The sequence below is a fragment of the Betta splendens genome, chromosome 15 (genome assembly GCF_900634795.4).
Source record: "Betta splendens chromosome 15, fBetSpl5.4, whole genome shotgun sequence".
NCBI classification, from domain to species: domain Eukaryota; kingdom Metazoa; phylum Chordata; class Actinopteri; order Anabantiformes; family Osphronemidae; genus Betta; species Betta splendens.
In genome coordinates, this window is record NC_040895.2 from 6,332,041 (window position 1) to 6,348,856 (window position 16,816).

General features: G+C 48.4%; 2 protein-coding genes across 5 annotated transcripts; both read left to right on the forward strand.

Annotated features, from left to right (window-relative positions):
- The first annotated feature begins 63 nt into the window (after positions 1 to 63).
- On the forward strand, positions 64 to 15,806 carry mypn (myopalladin). Of its 4 annotated transcripts, none has more exons than XM_055502444.1 (20): positions 64 to 443; positions 1,679 to 2,776; positions 4,916 to 5,091; positions 5,167 to 5,218; positions 5,290 to 5,524; positions 5,607 to 5,681; positions 5,763 to 5,904; positions 6,539 to 6,655; positions 6,732 to 7,500; positions 8,076 to 9,131; positions 9,217 to 9,349; positions 9,803 to 9,880; positions 10,213 to 10,434; positions 10,516 to 10,665; positions 10,745 to 10,824; positions 11,261 to 11,387; positions 11,468 to 11,675; positions 11,858 to 12,023; positions 12,099 to 12,232; positions 15,639 to 15,806. In XM_055502444.1, the coding sequence occupies exons 2-20, from the start codon at positions 1,680 to 1,682 to the stop codon at positions 15,677 to 15,679; spliced, it is 5,058 nt and encodes a 1,685-aa protein (XP_055358419.1). In that variant the 5' UTR covers positions 64 to 443; position 1,679; the 3' UTR covers positions 15,680 to 15,806. The 4 variants fall into 4 exon arrangements, with proteins under 4 accessions (XP_055358419.1, XP_029031464.1, XP_055358418.1 ...); XM_029175631.3 differs by lacking the exon at positions 15,639 to 15,806 and adding an exon at positions 12,350 to 13,389; XM_055502443.1 differs by lacking the exon at positions 15,639 to 15,806 and adding an exon at positions 12,350 to 13,389 and having other exon boundaries at positions 11,468 to 11,639.
- On the forward strand, positions 15,788 to 16,692 carry atoh7 (atonal bHLH transcription factor 7). Its single transcript, XM_029175638.3, has one exon. The coding sequence runs from the start codon at positions 15,788 to 15,790 to the stop codon at positions 16,214 to 16,216; it is 429 nt and encodes a 142-aa protein (XP_029031471.1). The 3' UTR covers positions 16,217 to 16,692.
- The last annotated feature ends 124 nt before the right edge of the window (positions 16,693 to 16,816 follow it).

Sequence of the window (16,816 nt, forward strand, 5' to 3'; positions counted from 1 at the left end):
TTGATCTGCTTTGATCTATCACCATGGCAACACAAGTTGCCATGCCTTCTTTTTAGGGGTGTGGTCAAGGTGTAATACTGTTGGCCAGAGGTCCATGAGGAGGAGGAGGAGGACAACGACGAAGTGATCAGGAGCTGCACGCCCCCCCCCGGCCAATGAGCGGGCTCCTGGGCCAGGCCTCCCTAAAATAACCTGCCACCGCAGCGCTGACAAATGTTGCTACTTCTACTGGTGACGGGTTACCCTAGCTACTCAACTCCATATCTTCCTGTAAACTCCAAGGTTAACTGTGCGTGAGGAAAGCGGGGAAGCTGGGCAGCTGCCTGCGTCCAGGAGTCACCCAGGTGGCAGCAACAGGAGGACAGGAATCTGCTTCTTCCAGCACAGGTGCAACCTGAGGATTTACCAGACCCGCGCAGGGGCCAACTGTGTTTATTCTGGAGGTAAAACACACCACCCCCTAATCTAATTGTTATTCATGGTGTCCTGTTGACTTCCTCGTGGCATCAGGCTAATAAGCTGTGTAAAACCTCAGAAAGTCTCTTGACACCATGTATTTGTGTTTAAATGCTGTATTACTATCCAACCGAATGGTCCTAATGTGCTGCATGTGCTGCATTTGGCCGAGAGCTTGTTTGTCTGACTGTCATATCTCACTCACCCGAGCTCCATTTATCACAATTATAGTTCTGTTTGTGTAATTGGGATTGGATTAATGACTGTTGTGACTGAACCACCGAATCACGATAACAAGGGCACACAGAGGGGGGACTGCTTGCTTTTTTTTTTCTTTTTTTTTTTTGAACCTGAGCCCTTGCTATTCTTAGATATGACTTGGTGGGCCTGGAGCCCGTTTGCAAAGGATTAATGTACACAACAGCTGCAGCGTCGGGCCCGTTGGAAGGGCACTGCTGTCTCTCTTAATTGCACGATTCTGAGTGTCAGGAGCACATGTGTCCCCTATCTTGTGTCTGTATTCAATAACCTGCTCATGCGTACTGTCAAAAATGTGCAAAGATTAAACGTCACAAAATGTTAGTCTGAGGTGGACATCAGCAAAAAAAAAAAAAAGCCGGATAAAGTGTCAGCGCATGAACATGAAACCGAGTGGAGGCCTGAGGAACGCTGCGATTAGGCTAAAATAAAAAAGCTATATTTATATTGTATGTATTAGTGTCTTCAAATATTTCACTGGATTGTTGTAACATAAAGTGGGTGTAATATTAAACTTAATATGTTGTCATCAACTCTTTATTTTGCATATATGTGTTATATAAATACGCAAATATGTATTTATATATGTTATATATATTAAAAAGTACCAAAAAAAGAAAGAAAATTGAATTTCCTGATGAACAACAAACAAATTCACCGATTTAGTCCTGCTGCTTATTATTGATGCACAGAGCATGTTTCACAGCTTCCATCTCAGTCAATATCAGGTTAACCTACATTACTGATGGTCTGATGTTTTAACTAAAGGACGGTTAATAGTTTGGTGAAAAGCTCATTGCTTGACCTTTTTAATTTGATTTGGGCTCCCAGGGACAATACTCTGTTAACCCTGGTGTTAATTGATGGGCACAATTAACTTCCTATTACTTCCCTACTTCCTTTTTTTGTTGGGGGGTGAAACACAAACTCCAAAGTACCTAAATGCCTTGTTTTTATTTTACAGAATGCAAGAGAACAGCACTGAGCAGCCGCCCTCGCTGTCTCAGCTCCTCAGGGAGAGCTACCTGGCCCAGCAGCGCCACAGCGAGATGAGCCGCTCAGATGCGTCGTCCACGCGTCTCCAGATCTACGGCTCGCTCAAAGGCAAGGCTGACAGCTCGGCGGGCCACAGTGACCCCCAGCTCCCGGACCTGTCAGCCTTCCTCAGCCAGGAGGAGCTGGATAAGAGTGTGAACCTGGCTCGCCAGGCCATTGGACATGAGGCCCACGAGGAGAGGGCGGAGGTCAGGGCCCCTGTGACGCCGCTGACCCCTTCCAACGTCTCAGCGGCCCCCGTTTCCTCCCCTGCAGCCCCTTCCGTCCCACTCGCTAAGCCTTCTCCTGCTCCGCTGGTGGCCCCCTCCACCGTGTCCTTCATCCAGCCGGCCGCTGAATTCAAAGAGCAGCCAGCGGCAAAACATCCCACATTCACATCCGACAGACAGATGCATAAAGCCTCCTCGCGGCAGGACAACATGATCAGGAACAGCAGAGATCCCGCGGAGGGATTTAACGACTTGAGCAGGCCGGCGAGGAACGCCCCGTACGGGCTGGAGACCCAGTCCAAGAAGGAGTTCCTCAACAAGGCGGCGGACTTCATTGAGGAGCTCTCCTCCCTCTTCAAGGCCAACAGCGCCAAGCGGGTACGGCCGCGAGCGTGCAAAGCTCACAGGAGCAGGGCCCAGAGCAAGAACCAGAGCGACGGGACCGTTTGTCCGCTCACCTCGGACAGCAGGGAGCGCACCGTCGTGGCTTTGGAGGTGGAGAAGGAGGAGGGACTCAGACCTGCAGCTGTGAGCCACCAGCCGGAGGTCAAGCTGGACTCGGGGATCGGCCACGTAGAGCTGCAGGACTGCAGGGCGTCTGAGGAGCAGCAGTACGACTCTGTGGTCCAGGAGGCCGAGGCTCAGGGTTGTGCCTCGATAGAAACTCCGTACGCAGCGGAGGCTCCCGCGTGCGAGCCGCCTCACTTCATCCAGAAACTGAAGAGCAGGGAGGTTCCGGAGGGAAGCAAAGTCCAGTTAGACTGCATCGTAAGAGGACAACCGGTGCCCGAAGTCCGGTAAGAAAAAACAGTCTGGAAGGTCCAGTGTGCTGTGAGCTTGTGTCCGAGCTCTACTGATGTGGCAGCGTGTCTGTGGAACAGCATCTAGTGTAGTTTGAGGTGAGAACGTGTAGTGCAAAATTTATTTGATATATTAATATTGACTTAGTCAATATTATATTAACATATATTAATATATGCTCACAAATACGTACACAAAATAATATATAAATGAATAGCAGCCATGAACAGCCATATTTATAATCAGTGTATTTATATACCTGTAATATTTGTTTGCAGAGATACCTACGTTTGTATAAATATTATTTACTTTAGAACCGTTACTAATAATTATTCACAAAATTATACACAGTAATCAGTTTATTTGTTATTATTTTTAGAGTTATGAAGCATGAGTTAAAACAAACCATGATTCCAGACACAGACGAGACATGATGGTGGCCAGCAGCTGAGGCTCTGTGTGTGTGTGTGTGTGTGTGTGTGTGTGTGTGTGTGTGTGTGTGTGTGTGTGTGTGTGTGTGTGTGTGTGTGTGTGTGTGTGTGTGTGTGTGTGTGTGTTTGTTTCTTTCTCTTGTTTAATGACAGTGCTTTAAAACATCTTAAATTTAAAAATGAAAATTTGATTAGACGTGTCTGTAAAACACTTCCTCGCCTCAGAAGAGCCAGATCTAAGAGAACAGAAGAGCTAAGGTGTCAGACCACGGGGAGTGGGGGGACATGGCCTTGTTTGTCCGGCTGATCATTGTTGAGACAGTCGCATACGCGTGTCCAGGGAGAATGTAGCCCTCTGCCATTTTTAGACTGGACTGGCACCGTGAGCTGTGGTGTCCGCTGATAATGCAGCAGACCGAGCTCTGGTCCAGAGCGCTTGGTAAGACCCTGTTTTCTGATATGTGTCCATGTATAAGCTTTCATGTGTGATGACTTTAATTTTGCTCCAGGAGTTTGACGCGTCTGTCCTGTGCCAGACCTCAGCACCGTGTGTATTCTATGTCTATGTTTAGCTTTGTGCGTATGCGGTTGGGCAACCGCTCAGAGCTCCCGGGCTCCAGAGGGAATCTCCTCGCTAGACTCCATCTCCAGAGGGGAAATATCTGCGACAGGTGCAGCGGCTGGGCTCAAGCAGCTCCACAGCTACTCATGCTTTCAATTTAGACCCTTACTCATTAGGAGTGACACAGGTCGGCACACACAGGGCACCGAGGACGTCATCCCGCGTCTACTATTCTACTGTCGGGACGGAGCATCGCCGTGGTGTCACTGTACCAGATTAGGTTGCTGAGAATCCTGACTAGTTCATTATGAAGGCTGTAGACTGACAGCTTTGGGGCGCGTTTAGACTCTAGCAATGTACTTGGGTTATGACCGTATGATGACGTCTGTCCAGAGAAACCTCGCCTCATGTTTGTTTATTAGCGGGATTTAATGAAGCATCAAGACGTGGAGTGCTCAAAATAGATGATGAACCGCTGCTTAATGTTGCTGGTCAGAACAGGGAGGAAGTGTGAAGTTCACTAGCGTCACAATAAAAATAGATTGTTGCTGCAGCTGCAGTGTAATAAACTTTACTTGGTCAGACTGATGACAGATACATAACATAAGTAAGACTGAATGTGACTGTTCTTATGTAGAAACAGCTTGACAAAATAAAAACAAAACAAACTAAAAATACATTTTAGATTCAGTAATAAAAAGCTTAAATTCACATCACAAAACCTCCAGTTGTTCATAATATCACTAGTGCGTCTCAGCGTCTCCAGGCCGACTTCTTCCGGCTCATCCAAACTCTACTGGATGGCACCAAGTCAGAACCCCTGTTAGGGAACTGGGAGAGACACAGCAGGGTGCCACCCTCACAACGGCAGCATCACAGGGGTTAAGAGAAACAAAAGGGAGAAGTGAGTAAAGCCGAGCTCCTTAAACATGAAGCCACGGTTTAGTCACCAAAAAATCAGTATAGAAATAGAATGAATAGATTAACTGCTAAAAACATGAAGTTCACTCGCTCAAATCTGTGAATAAATGAGACCAAGATGCAGAGTGAATCTGATTTAAAGCAAATGGCAGTTGACGGTGTTATAGTAAAATGGTTGCAGACGTTAGAGGAGCTGTGCTGTTCAATGCTTCTATCTACAGGTGGTTTTGTGAGGGCAAGGAGCTGGAGAACAGCCCTGACATCCAGATCCTCTCCAACGGCGAGCTGCACTCCCTGATCATCACCGAGGCCTTCGAGGAGGACACCGGGCGCTACTCCTGCTTCGCCTCCAACTTCTATGGCACGGACTCCATATCGGCTGAGATCTACGTCGAGGGTCAGTCTGACGTGTGTTTTTCCACCACTTTAATAGTAGATATATAGACCTCCTGACCTGTGTTTTACCTCGCAGGCGCTTCCTCTTCGGATTCTGAAGGAGAACAAAACTTTGAACCCACAGCCCAGTGAGTTTAAAACAACACACCGCTGTATCTTCACAATATGCAGGTTTAAATGAAACCATCACACTGTCCAGGCTGCAGAAGCCATCAGCTCCGTCATCGAGCCTCAGCACAGAAGACCCCCTTCCGTCGCAGCCTGAATCAGCTGCCGAGGAGCCGGCAGAGGAGCCTCCTTCGCCCCCGTCGGTCCAGCGTCTCCTAGCGCCTCGCGCCTCCAAGATCCCCACGCTCTCCCCTGCACACGCTGCCCAGGAGACGCAGCCGCCGTCACCCGCTCAGGCAGCGCCAGCACAAGCTCCTCAGCCTGAGGTCGGTGCCGCTGAGATTTAAAAAAATGTCTTTACGTTGCGATATCAAATATATTTTACCCATTCGGATTCTTCATCTTCAGATTCAAACACCCACCCGCGACTGTCTACCAGGGTTAAAGGAGCCGCCTGGCATGTCTGCCCCCGTATTCACAAAGGTACAGTCACTCTCCATGAGCACACCGCTGCAGTGTGGGGCGCCTCCATTGACCCAACATGGTGCCTGATTGTCCCTCCAGAGCCTACAGGAGCTGGTGGCATCAGAGGGCCAGTTGGTGGTGCTGGAGTGCCGCGTGAAGGGGGAGCCCTCGCCCCGAGTGGACTGGCACAGGGACGGGAGGCTCATCCAGGACTCCCCTGAGTTCAGGATCCTGCAGAAAAGTAAACTCTGCCGCTGCAAGCAAGATTCATAAACTATGTTACATAATTGATTCGTAATCGAATTTGGACACATTAGAAAATGAGTGGCTCCGGGATCTAAGCGAGCGTGGGTTTAAAGGCAGCTCCCAATGCTGAAGGAGGCGTTCTCGTTTGTGATGACTGTGCATGCTTCTCCGCTAACACTGTCCATAATCATGTTGGCACTCGTCTCCATTTCAGAGCCGCGGTCTCCGGTTGAATCAGGTGCATATACATTTCAATCAGCCCTCATCTGTCCAAAACAAAAAGCATTTGAGCCCCGGAGCAGCCGTGCGTCCGTGGAGGATGGTAGTACGATGCTGCGCTGCTGCAGTGTTTATAGTTCCAGCGAGTCCTCCGCTGTTTTCCTTTGCATGAGCCGGGGCTGTTTTCCCCGACTCTGCACCTTATAAGGAAGTCTCTCATCCTGTGTCAAATGTGGCAGATCATCTCAACCTGCCTTGGCCGCACCAAGGATGAGAAAAACCTCCGTGCCGCGCGTTAGAAACACCAGTCATGGAGCTTTTCTTATTGTAGGACTTTTGGTTGGATCAGAGACGATGCAGTGCCGGAGCACGGAAGCAGCCTGACTGGATGTTGTTGTTTTTACTCCTAGAGGAAATCTGCACTCTGGTCATCGCTGAGGTCTTTGCAGAGGATTCAGGGATGTTCACTTGTACGGCAAGCAACACCCACGGAACCGTGTCCAGCTCCGCTGAGCTAAAGGTCAAAGGTAACGCTCGTGGCTTCAAGGTCAGGCAGCATATTCTCTTGTCAGGGCTTGGTTCTAATTCCCTGATCTTCCTCAGGCGATGGCAGCAACAACAGCCACGTGCGGCCTTTCAGCGTAACAGTGCTGTCAAATCAGGTCCAGGAGGCGTCGCCATCAGGTCCAGCTGTGAACCATCAGCCAGAGGCCACTGTGATGAATAACAAGCCACACTCCAGCGGCATCCGCCTCGACCCGCTTGCCTCCAGCAGCATCCGCCTCGACCCCTTAAGCACCAGCATCCTCCGCGTGGACCCCAGCAGCTCCAGCATGTCACGTCCAGACCCTTTGTCCACCACATCACCCAACCCAGAACCCACCCGGCTGAGCTGGACCAGCTCCAGCCTCAACTCCCACAGCGGCAGCATCCCGAGCTTAGATCCCCTGTACCTCAACCAGAACACTCGCGGACCGAGCGGCGCATGCGTGGAACCGCCGAGCAGCAGGCAGGCGCCCGCGTTCTCCAGAGCCTTCGCTGCTCCGTGTGCAGCGGAGACCGCGCGGGACGAGCCCGGACCTCGGGTGACGCCGCCCGACGCGAGCCCCAAAGTTAAGGGGACCTCAGGGCATCAGAACGGGAGCTTCGTGGTGCCGCTGCCTGACCCGCCTCCTAACTCCTGCCTGAAAACAGGCTCCCAAGCCAACCGCCGAGGCTCCCGCTCCAGGGCCAGAGTCGGCCGCAGGGTGCACTTCAAGCTGCCCGAGGAGGAGGAGGTCGAGCAGAGCGACGGGTCCAGTCCGTCGGACGAAGACGCCGCTCTGGCGTCGGCCAGCAGAGGACCGCCGCCCGTGCTGGCGAAACCCAAACTGTAAGTTATCAATTAACAAATAAATTGTTGTAAAGATGTGCTGCCCAAATTGGGTCCTTATTTTGCAACAAATCACGTGAAACACCCAGACTGTGATGAGAGTGGGAGGATCCTAAACTGTCTCAAGCAGCAGCTGTGGTCATTTGCAATTCATAAATGAATCCACGCAGACATCAAATGTGGACCTTCCAGCTTTCTAAAACCAAAGATGGCATTTTCTATTTGTAAGTTCATGCATTTACTTTTTATTCATCCATTATTTTAGGGAAGTTATTATTATTATTATATGAGGTAGTAAATTAATAAGTCAATCTCTTAACCTGTTTGTAAATGACTATTTTGTTTGGTGTTTGTTCCATGATGTTGTTAAATAAAAGAGCAGCTTCCTGCTTTGAAATGGAAGTTAGAGGCATCTTTAGCTGGGACAGTGTTGTAGGCTTCATGCTGGGAGCCCATACAAGGGCAGAGTGTTCTCATTCCTGCAGGAGTTCATTGCAAGGACATCGTTCGTCTTCACCATGTATAGTGTTGTGTTCGGGCAGATGATCAGCTGTTTGCGTCTCTTTTCTCAACAGGGACCCGGCCCAGCTCCAGCTCCTGCACAATCAGGTCCTCATGGAGCAGCAGCAGGAGACCGAGCCTCAGACCCCGGCCCACGTCCCGCCCCAGACCCCCGCCCCATTCCACATCCAGCCTGCGGTCCCAAGCTTTCATGAAGCTCCCCTGTGGTCTCCCAGAATGCCGCGGGAACCGCATCCACCGCCTCCCCATCTGTACCAGAACACAGCATCCGTGCACTCTGCACCTCCGCTGACCTCCGCCCTCTCTGCTCCCGCGATCAACACCACCTTTCCAGCACCAGCCACCACGTCTCCAGCTCCCTCTTTCAGCTCCCCTCCACCTATTCCTCAGCTGAAGACATCATCACTGACCCCCTCCCCTTTGCCCGCCCCACACCTACACACAGCCCCTCCCCTCAGCGTGGCCCCTGCAGCTCAGATGACCACCATCCACGCCTCCCACCTCAACCTGTTGCCTGCAGCTCTTTTCAGGACGCCGCCTCCCTTTTGTTCCCCTCCAGCACCAAAACTGAGTACAGTTTCCACAAATTCAACTCCAGCCTTACAGCAGATCACGTCTCCCACTCCTCTGCTGAGGAGCACCCACGCCTCCCTCATGAATCTCACCGCCACCTCCCACGGCTTCAGCTACACCCGGCCTAAAGAGTTCATAGCAGCTCAGACCTTCTCTCCGGTCATGAGTCCCTCCCCAGTTGAATCCCCCGTCCCTCTGCTCCAGGAGCTGGCCGCTGAGCTGAACTCGTCTGCGGCCAGCTCCCCCACTCTCCCCCCGTTTCCTCCTCCGCCCAGGACCTTCCCCACCAGGGTCCTCACGTCTCCCACGAGTCCCCCGTCTCTTGTGACGTCGCCCACTCCGGGGTCGGCGCCGTTTCCGGGCAGCGTGTTCGCCCTACGAGCGCAGTCGCCCCCCCAGGCCTCCTCTCCCACCTCCAGCAGCTCCACCCCCAGCCCCATTCTGAACCCCGTGGCCTTCCTCAGCTCCGTCCTGCCATCTCTGACTCCAAGTCAACCCACCAACTCCATGGGTTTGCCAAAGCGTGCTCCTCTGGGGTACGGCCTCTGAACGACTGCAGTGGTCACAACGATGCTAAACTGGCCCCTAATGTGTTGTTTTTTTGTTTGTTTTCCCATCTAGGCCACAAAAGAAAACACCCAAATTGCGTCTCCCGTCAGCTGAAAACATACGTGACAGCAAAGAACTTGTCCTTCATGAGATTGAAACCAAGCTACGATTTAAGGACGACACTACACATTTTGCTTATCAACAGGTACTCGTCATGAAAATCTTAAAAAAATTTAAACAGTTTCCAAACTGTATATTTATAAATGCTCCATACAACTGTAGCATTACATGCACTGAAGTACTTTCATTGTTAGTCACAATGAAATTACAATTTTAAAATACCAGTCAAGCGATGATTATGATTATGATGATAATGGTGATGAAGAAGTGATTGCAACACTGCTGCTCAAGTGACCTTCTCACCTATTATGAGTCACAGAACAGTAATTGACGATTATGAATGGAAATAACATTCAGATACAATAATACATTTGTTTGATTAAAAACCCCTCCAGCAGCGTTCGCAATCACTTCCTTTCACCTGTGTGTGTTCATGTAACATACTGCGCCTCCATACGCATGCTAGTAACTGTAGCGTGTCTATGTGACATGCCCCCTTTGTGTTGCGTGTTCATCATCCATCCATGTCCTCTCGTAGAAGCTGAGAAATGAGGGGAAAACAGTGAGCAGACCCCTTGGACCAAACATTCCTGCTACTGTCATTAACTATCACGAGGTACAAGGATTCCTCCGCCTGCTTCGCCCCGTGTGGCTCCGTTTAATGCACACTGTTGACTAACATGTAATTCAGGTTCATGTTTTATAAGCGAATGTGACATCTCTACTGTTCATTGAATTGTGTTCATTGTAATCCAAAGGTTCCAAAAATTGGTTGTGCATTTTCTCCATTGAAACTTCAGCCCGAGCTTACGGATTTTATACCAGATGCCTGATACTTCATGTTCCTAGCATGCTAGAGCATTGTGCGCATGTTACTGTAGTCACCCACATCCAAAGCCAGAGGGGGGGAGCAGCTCTAACTCTACTGTGGTGGTTTTCCTTTTCCAGGAGTACAAAGTGTCCAATTTTGAGCAGAGGCTAATGAGTGAGATCGAGTTCCGTCTGGAGCGAACGCCCGTGGAGGAGTCGGACGACGAGGTGCAGCATGACGACGTCCCCACGGGGAAATGCATCGCCCCCGTTTTTGACAAGAAGCTACGGAGCTTCCGGGCGACAGAGGGCGGACCCGTCACATTCTCCTGTAAAATAGTGGGAATCCCTATTCCAAAGGTGAGCCGGCGTCTGTGCCGCATGGACGACAGCGCCACCTTTCACCCTTGGTTCATTCCCTGCTTCTGCGTCTCTCATCAGGTTTACTGGTTCAAGGACGGCAAACAGATCTTGAAGAAGAACCTCCGCTACAAGAAGATCAGAGAAGGGGACGGAACCTGTGCTTTACACATAGAGTCCACGACCAGCGACGATGACGGCAACTACACTGTCATGGCAGCCAATCCACAGGTAACGTCTGACTGGCTCTGCTCAACCTGCCTGAAACTGCATTCTCTGATTCCACTGTTTTGTGTTTGACAACCAACAGGGACGACTCAGCTGTTCAGGTCACCTGATTGTTCAGACAGGCCCTTCCCGGAACCGAATGACGCCCGTTCAGCCCCAGAGGTGAGCCACACCGGCTCCACAGTGTAACCTGCCAGTTAAAACGATTCTTTATGTATAAATATTTTACATTTTATTAGTAAAAATCTGCAACAGCATTTAACAGTGATGGTCCAGGTCCAGAGAAAACAGGGAAAACGAAATCAATGGCAATCAGTCCCGTGAGATGTCTCAGGGGACCTTTGCAGAGGAATAAATGATCATTTCTCTGCATAGAAAATATGCAGGAATCTCAGTGTCCCTTCATTCTTAAATACTACCCACCATCTTTTGGCTCAACCCCCATTGAAAATCTGTGACATTTTCCTTTAAAGTCAAGTTTATAGTCTATAAGTCTAGATCTCTCTCTAGAATGCAAAATAAACCATTACTTAGAACGTACTGTATAAACATTTAATTGAAACAGTTGGAGTATTCAGTCCTCAACGTTTGCGTTCAGGGTGCGAAGCCGCATACAGGAAGTTGAAGGGGAGCAAACCCACGAGCACGTGTTCCGGCCTCACTTCGTCCAGGCTCCGGGCGACCTGCTGGCTCACGAAGGACGACTGTGCAGGCTGGACTGTAAGGTAGGCGGCAGCAGGGCCTGGCGTGGGCTAGTGTCAGTGTAGCACTGCTACTGTTACTGACATCCATGTGTGTTTCCCAGGTGAGTGGGCTGCCCAGCCCAGAGCTGATGTGGCTGGTCAATGGGAGGCCGATCTATCCAGATCTGACCCACAAGATGCTGGTGCAGGAGAACAGCATTCATTCTCTGGTTATTGACCCCCTGACGCAGAGCGACGGTGGAACGTACACATGCATTGCAAGCAACAAAGCAGGTCAAAGCTCCTTTAGCCTGGAACTGAAAGTTGTGGGTAAGAAGCAGATATACAATGTTGGAGAAACCTAGTTAAGCTAGACATGAACCAAAACAAAAGCCTTTACAGTCCTAACACAAAAACAGTCTTCATCTTGCATTGACAGTAGAGTTGTGTCTTTTTAAAAAAAGAAATAGTTCCAATTTGTTTGAATCGAAAAGCATGTCTTCCTCCATTAGAGAGAGAGATGAAGCACCCTCCCCAGTTTGTGGAGAAGCTGCAGAACATGGGCATCCCTGAGGGGAGTCCGGTCAGGCTGGAGTGTCGGGTTCTGGCTGTGCCCCCTCCACGGATCTTCTGGAAGAAGGACAACGACCCTCTTGACAAATCCAAGGACAGATTCAGGTGAGTAAAGGCTCCCGAGGCGCCTGCTGCCGCTGATGCTGCTCATTGACACATTATTCATGTTGCTTATTTCAGCATGACCCAGGACCCCACAGGGTACGTGTGCCTCCTCATCCAGCCCACGACTAAAGACGATGCCGGCTGGTACACCGTATCCGCTAGGAATGAGGCTGGAGTCATGGCCTGCACCTGCAGGCTCGATATCTATGGTAAATATTGTGTGTAGCTGTGTAACCATCAGCTCTATCCACAAAGGGGGGGGGCGCGCGCCTTTAAGGCCCCACCTCACCTACAGCAATAACACCAGTTGTCTGCCGCGCCTTCAGCACAGTGGCATCAGAGCATCCCCGAACAGATGAAGAGAGCTCCGCGCGCCGGCAGCCGCTACGCGGCGCTGACGGGACAAGGGCTGGACATCAAGGCGGCGTTCGCCACGTCGGACACCAGCCCCATCCTGTTCTCCAGCTCCCCCCCCGAGGCCATGCTGGAGAGCGAAGAGCTGTGAGCCCCGCAGCTAAGCGGGCGTCTGGTGATCGGTGTGACGCGTTGGAAGCGAAAGATTCACAATCAAGTGTAAATGAAAGCTCTCGGCGCTGACGGCGGGTCAGTCACCATTCCTATCGATTCAATTCAAGTCATGAGACGCAGGTTTTACATTAATGAGTCTTACTCCATGAGCCGTCGGTGGAGCTAACGTTGTCCTCTGGGTTTGAATGATTGGTGTTTGTCACTCGCTACGTCATGTTTAACTGTAAGGGTTGTTGCTGAATGTTGATGACGAAATTGGCTCTCAATAGTTTGTTCTATCATCAAAGTGGTAATAGCGTTGCCTATATTCACTGCAGATCATACATGTCCTGGCAGTATTAGTGTATTTCTATAAAAAGAGGTTATAAGTTATTGTTTACTGATAATCAAAAAGTCTAGAGTAGAAGTCAGCAGACGTGTGAATGTGCTCTTTAGATTAGTGATTTAGGGATTCAGTTATTTATTGATGTCCATCACTGGTTCACTTTTTTGACACCATGCATTTTAATGCCAATGGAGGCTGAACAAACACTGTGTCTGCTCACAGTCCAAATATTACACTGCTAGAGGAACTTGACGCAGTAATGTAACAGTGTTGTCTTTAGGTGAGTTAGGGTTTAATGGCATCTGCAGCTCAGGATGCATCATGAGACGGATGAGTCACTGAAAACCCCTGAGGTCACTGCGTGATGATGCCTTGCTTTAGCAGGGACAGCGACAGGTCACGTAGATGTTAATTATTGAGCTGAAAAAAGGTTTGAAAGCATCAACAGATGTAAAGTTGCACATTGTAAAGTATTTTTTTCCTTCTCAGAATAAAGTTATATTTATTAAAATGCTCAATGTTTGCTTTTTTAAACAAGGTTCAGGTCATAAAACACAGACAGCACATAAACTCACCCACGTCTGATCATGTGACGTCATTGCTTCTGCTGTTGCCGCCGCCGTCATCGGCCTCCGTTGCTCAATCTGATGCCGAACACACCGCAAACAGGAAGGACACAAAGTCAATTAAGCGTTGGTAATTAGTCCAATTAGACAGGAAGAGAGTTCAAATAGGCAGAAAATGTTTTCACCTTACGTGACCTAATTACACCCTGAGCCTCATCTGACCAGCTGCTAGACCTGCTTGATAACTGGGTGGTGTTTGTGTAGATAAGCAATTAATTCTAAAGCTCAGAATGTGGTTTTATTTATTTATGGACATTTTTGGAAATTAGATTTATTTTGTTTCTAGTTTTATTGAATTTCACTAGTACACTATTATTATTTATAATATATATAATGTACAGCAACGTATATATATTGTCAATATATATAGCCAACCATAGACACAGTCTACTTATGTGTTTCTCTACTAAGTAAATCCTGTGATGGTGAAGGATTTGCAAACACAAAATCCTTCCTTACACTTTCTCCTGGATTAAAAACATACGCTTTGTGCCCTAATCTCCCCTTGTCCATGAGGAGTTGAGGATTTTAAGTTAGTGTCAGAGCAGACGGGCCACTCCTCAGTCGTGACATATGGCTTTGGACGGAGGGCTTGGCTCAGACAAGCCAATCACACAAACCTACACCAAAAAAAACGAAAAACAAAGAGGAGCAGAGACACGGAAGGGACAGGGCATGTCTGAGACGAGGCCCTCAGACAAGACAAGCAGCAGCTGGCAAACTACATCAATCTGTAATCAATGAACCAACGGGTAGATGGGATTATATGCCTAATTGCACAGCTAACCAGTCCATCCCAACATGAGCAGACAGCATCAGCTTGTGTCCATGACCCAGTACTAGAGTTGGGTATTATTCTAGGCCTCTGACAGTGATTAATCATTCATAACCTGCCTCTACGCCCCAAGCTGTGGGTTTGTCAGCACGCAGTGACAAGATGGATGTAAAACAAAGACGACACCAGCGATGACATTCTGATTTTAACTCGTAAAAATCTATTTATCTGCTTTTTGTTTTCGTTTGAGGGAATTCATTTCTTACAGGGAAATCTGATGCACCAAGAGTACATTTTGTCTGAGTGGCGCTGAGAGACGAATATGTGTGAATTACAGAATTCTAGTGTTGGCAAATGGTAAGCACAGACAGACAAATGGTTCTGTCTGTGTCACTTAATCTCGGACCAATAGACTGATCAATTATTTATTTCACATGTGGCTACATAAGGTTATTACGATTAATGCACCACATGCAGGACAATACAGACTCATCTGCCTCCATAGGACACTTGTTTTTAATGTTTCTAAGAACACTGTACACCGAGGCACAAACTGCTCTCCGTGCCCCCGATGGTGCAGTAATCTGTAAACCATCTTGGTCCATATTGTTTGAAAGCCATAATCCCCTGATGTGCTGTTAAAGTACCTCAGGTTACAGACCACACTTACACTTCTGTTGCCTCGGGCTAATCTCAGATTATCTTCCTATCACATGGAGACAAGTTGGATGGGAAGTGAAAAGAGACTTTTGATGCCTTATGTAACTAATAAAATGTGGACTTCCTGTTTCCATATATAGTTTGTCTGTTTTCACTTGCATAAAAGTTTATTATTATTTTGTGGTCTAAATTTTAATTTTAAATTGAGCATCTGTGTCCTGTGTTTCCTTTTAGCTGCAGTTGTAATTTTGTGGTTTAAGTTTAATTGACAATGCAGTTGAGATGTTACATATGTTACATATATATATACATAATATATGTTTATCCAAGCAATGCCAGCAATCATAAGCTTTTCAAAGTTTGTTTGCACCATCAGCTGGTGTGAGTCGAGCTACCAGATGGTACACGTTGGTGTTTGTGACACATGGCTCTGAGTGAAGCCAGGGCCACAGAGCCCAGCCCAAGATAATTGGAATTTCATTAAGGTTTTATTGTGTGTGTGTGTGTGTGTGTGTGTGTGTGTGTGTGTGTGTGTGTGTGTGTGTGTGTGTGTGTGTGTGTGTGTGTGTGTGTGTTTATTAATCTGTATGGCTGTGTTTCTCTCTGGCCAATATTGAGGAGAGGTGGGGGTACGGACTCCACCTGCTGCCACCTGGTTTCCTGCTCCATCTTATAAAAGCTGCTCCCTTATTGTCTCCCAGACCACAGACACCTTGGACTCTTGGCTGTCCACACTTTTTAATGCAAAGCTTGGACACATAGCTGGATTGTATTGAGGAGACCTCTGCAGACTTCTGTGACTCTATCTGCTCTGTGGACCAGCCCCTTGTTCGGTTCCTCGCTTCAAACCATGAAGTCCCGTCGACAGAGCTGCACTGACTCGGGATCAGAGTCCTCGGAGCTGGACTCCAAGAGCCCAGAGAAGTATGAGACGGCCACGAGGCGGCGGATGGCTGCCAACGCCAGGGAGAGGAAGAGGATGCAGGGTCTGAACACGGCCTTCGACCGCCTGCGTAAAGTGGTCCCACAGTGGGGCCAGGACAAAAAACTGTCCAAGTATGAAACGCTGCAGATGGCTCTGAGCTACATCATGGCCCTCAACCGGATCCTCACGGACGCCAAGAGGCCCGGCACTTGTCACAGGCAGTGGCTGGAGCTGCAGTTTGACTGTGTGCAGCCGGAGAACTACCCCTGCCTCATATACGACCCTGCCGGCGAACAGGACTACCTCCACTCATCGTTCTCCTACCAGCTGGACGAGCACCAGGTCCACACATGAACTGCTGCTGTAGAGTCATGTTGGTAGATGTGAGTGACAATGTGAACGCCTTCCTCCAGTCTGGGAGACAGTAAATACGTTTGTATTGCATTATTTTTTTGTCGTATTTATATAGCGTGACAATCGAAACACTTCTGTTGCATTTCAAGTCTTAACTTATTTGTGCTAGGGAGTCCAGCAATGTTGAGCAGTTTTTTGTTCGAAGCCCAGCGGCATCTTTATATCGACCTTTATATTGTACTGAAGAAACAGGAAATGGTGAATCTGAAGCACGTATTTAAACGTGCCCCCAAAAATGTTGTGCAAATGGTACAAGTTTAAGAAAATCATTGCGGTCTGAGCTCAGTATGTAACTGCTTAGTCGAAATGGAAGCATGTTTGTAGCAATGAAAATACACGTGATATTATTTTTCACATGCAGACTCTATTTTGTTACTTAAAATGTCCGATCAAAAATTAAAACTATTTTATACGAGCATTTTGTTTGGTAGTGTTTTTCTGCATTCATAAACAATTTATGATTAAAATCAAATATGGGATTATTCAGCTTCATTATATATAGTTTTGATATATTATTATACTGTATATCATTATATTTAG

What these genes read in the sequence shown, in the direction of transcription:
- mypn (XM_029175631.3), top strand. Translation starts at nt 1,680, where the DNA reads ATGCAAGAGAACAGCACTGAGCAGCCGCCCTCGCTGTCTCAGCTCCTC. An exon ending in CACATTTTGCTTATCAACAG is followed by an intron (nt 9,350 to 9,802) that starts GTACTCGTCATG and finishes GTCCTCTCGTAG; the next exon opens with AAGCTGAGAAATGAGGGGAA. An exon ending in CCTGGAACTGAAAGTTGTGG is followed by an intron (nt 11,676 to 11,857) that starts GTAAGAAGCAGA and finishes TTCCTCCATTAG; the next exon opens with AGAGAGAGATGAAGCACCCT.
- atoh7 (XM_029175638.3), top strand. Translation starts at nt 15,788, where the DNA reads ATGAAGTCCCGTCGACAGAGCTGCACTGACTCGGGATCAGAGTCCTCG.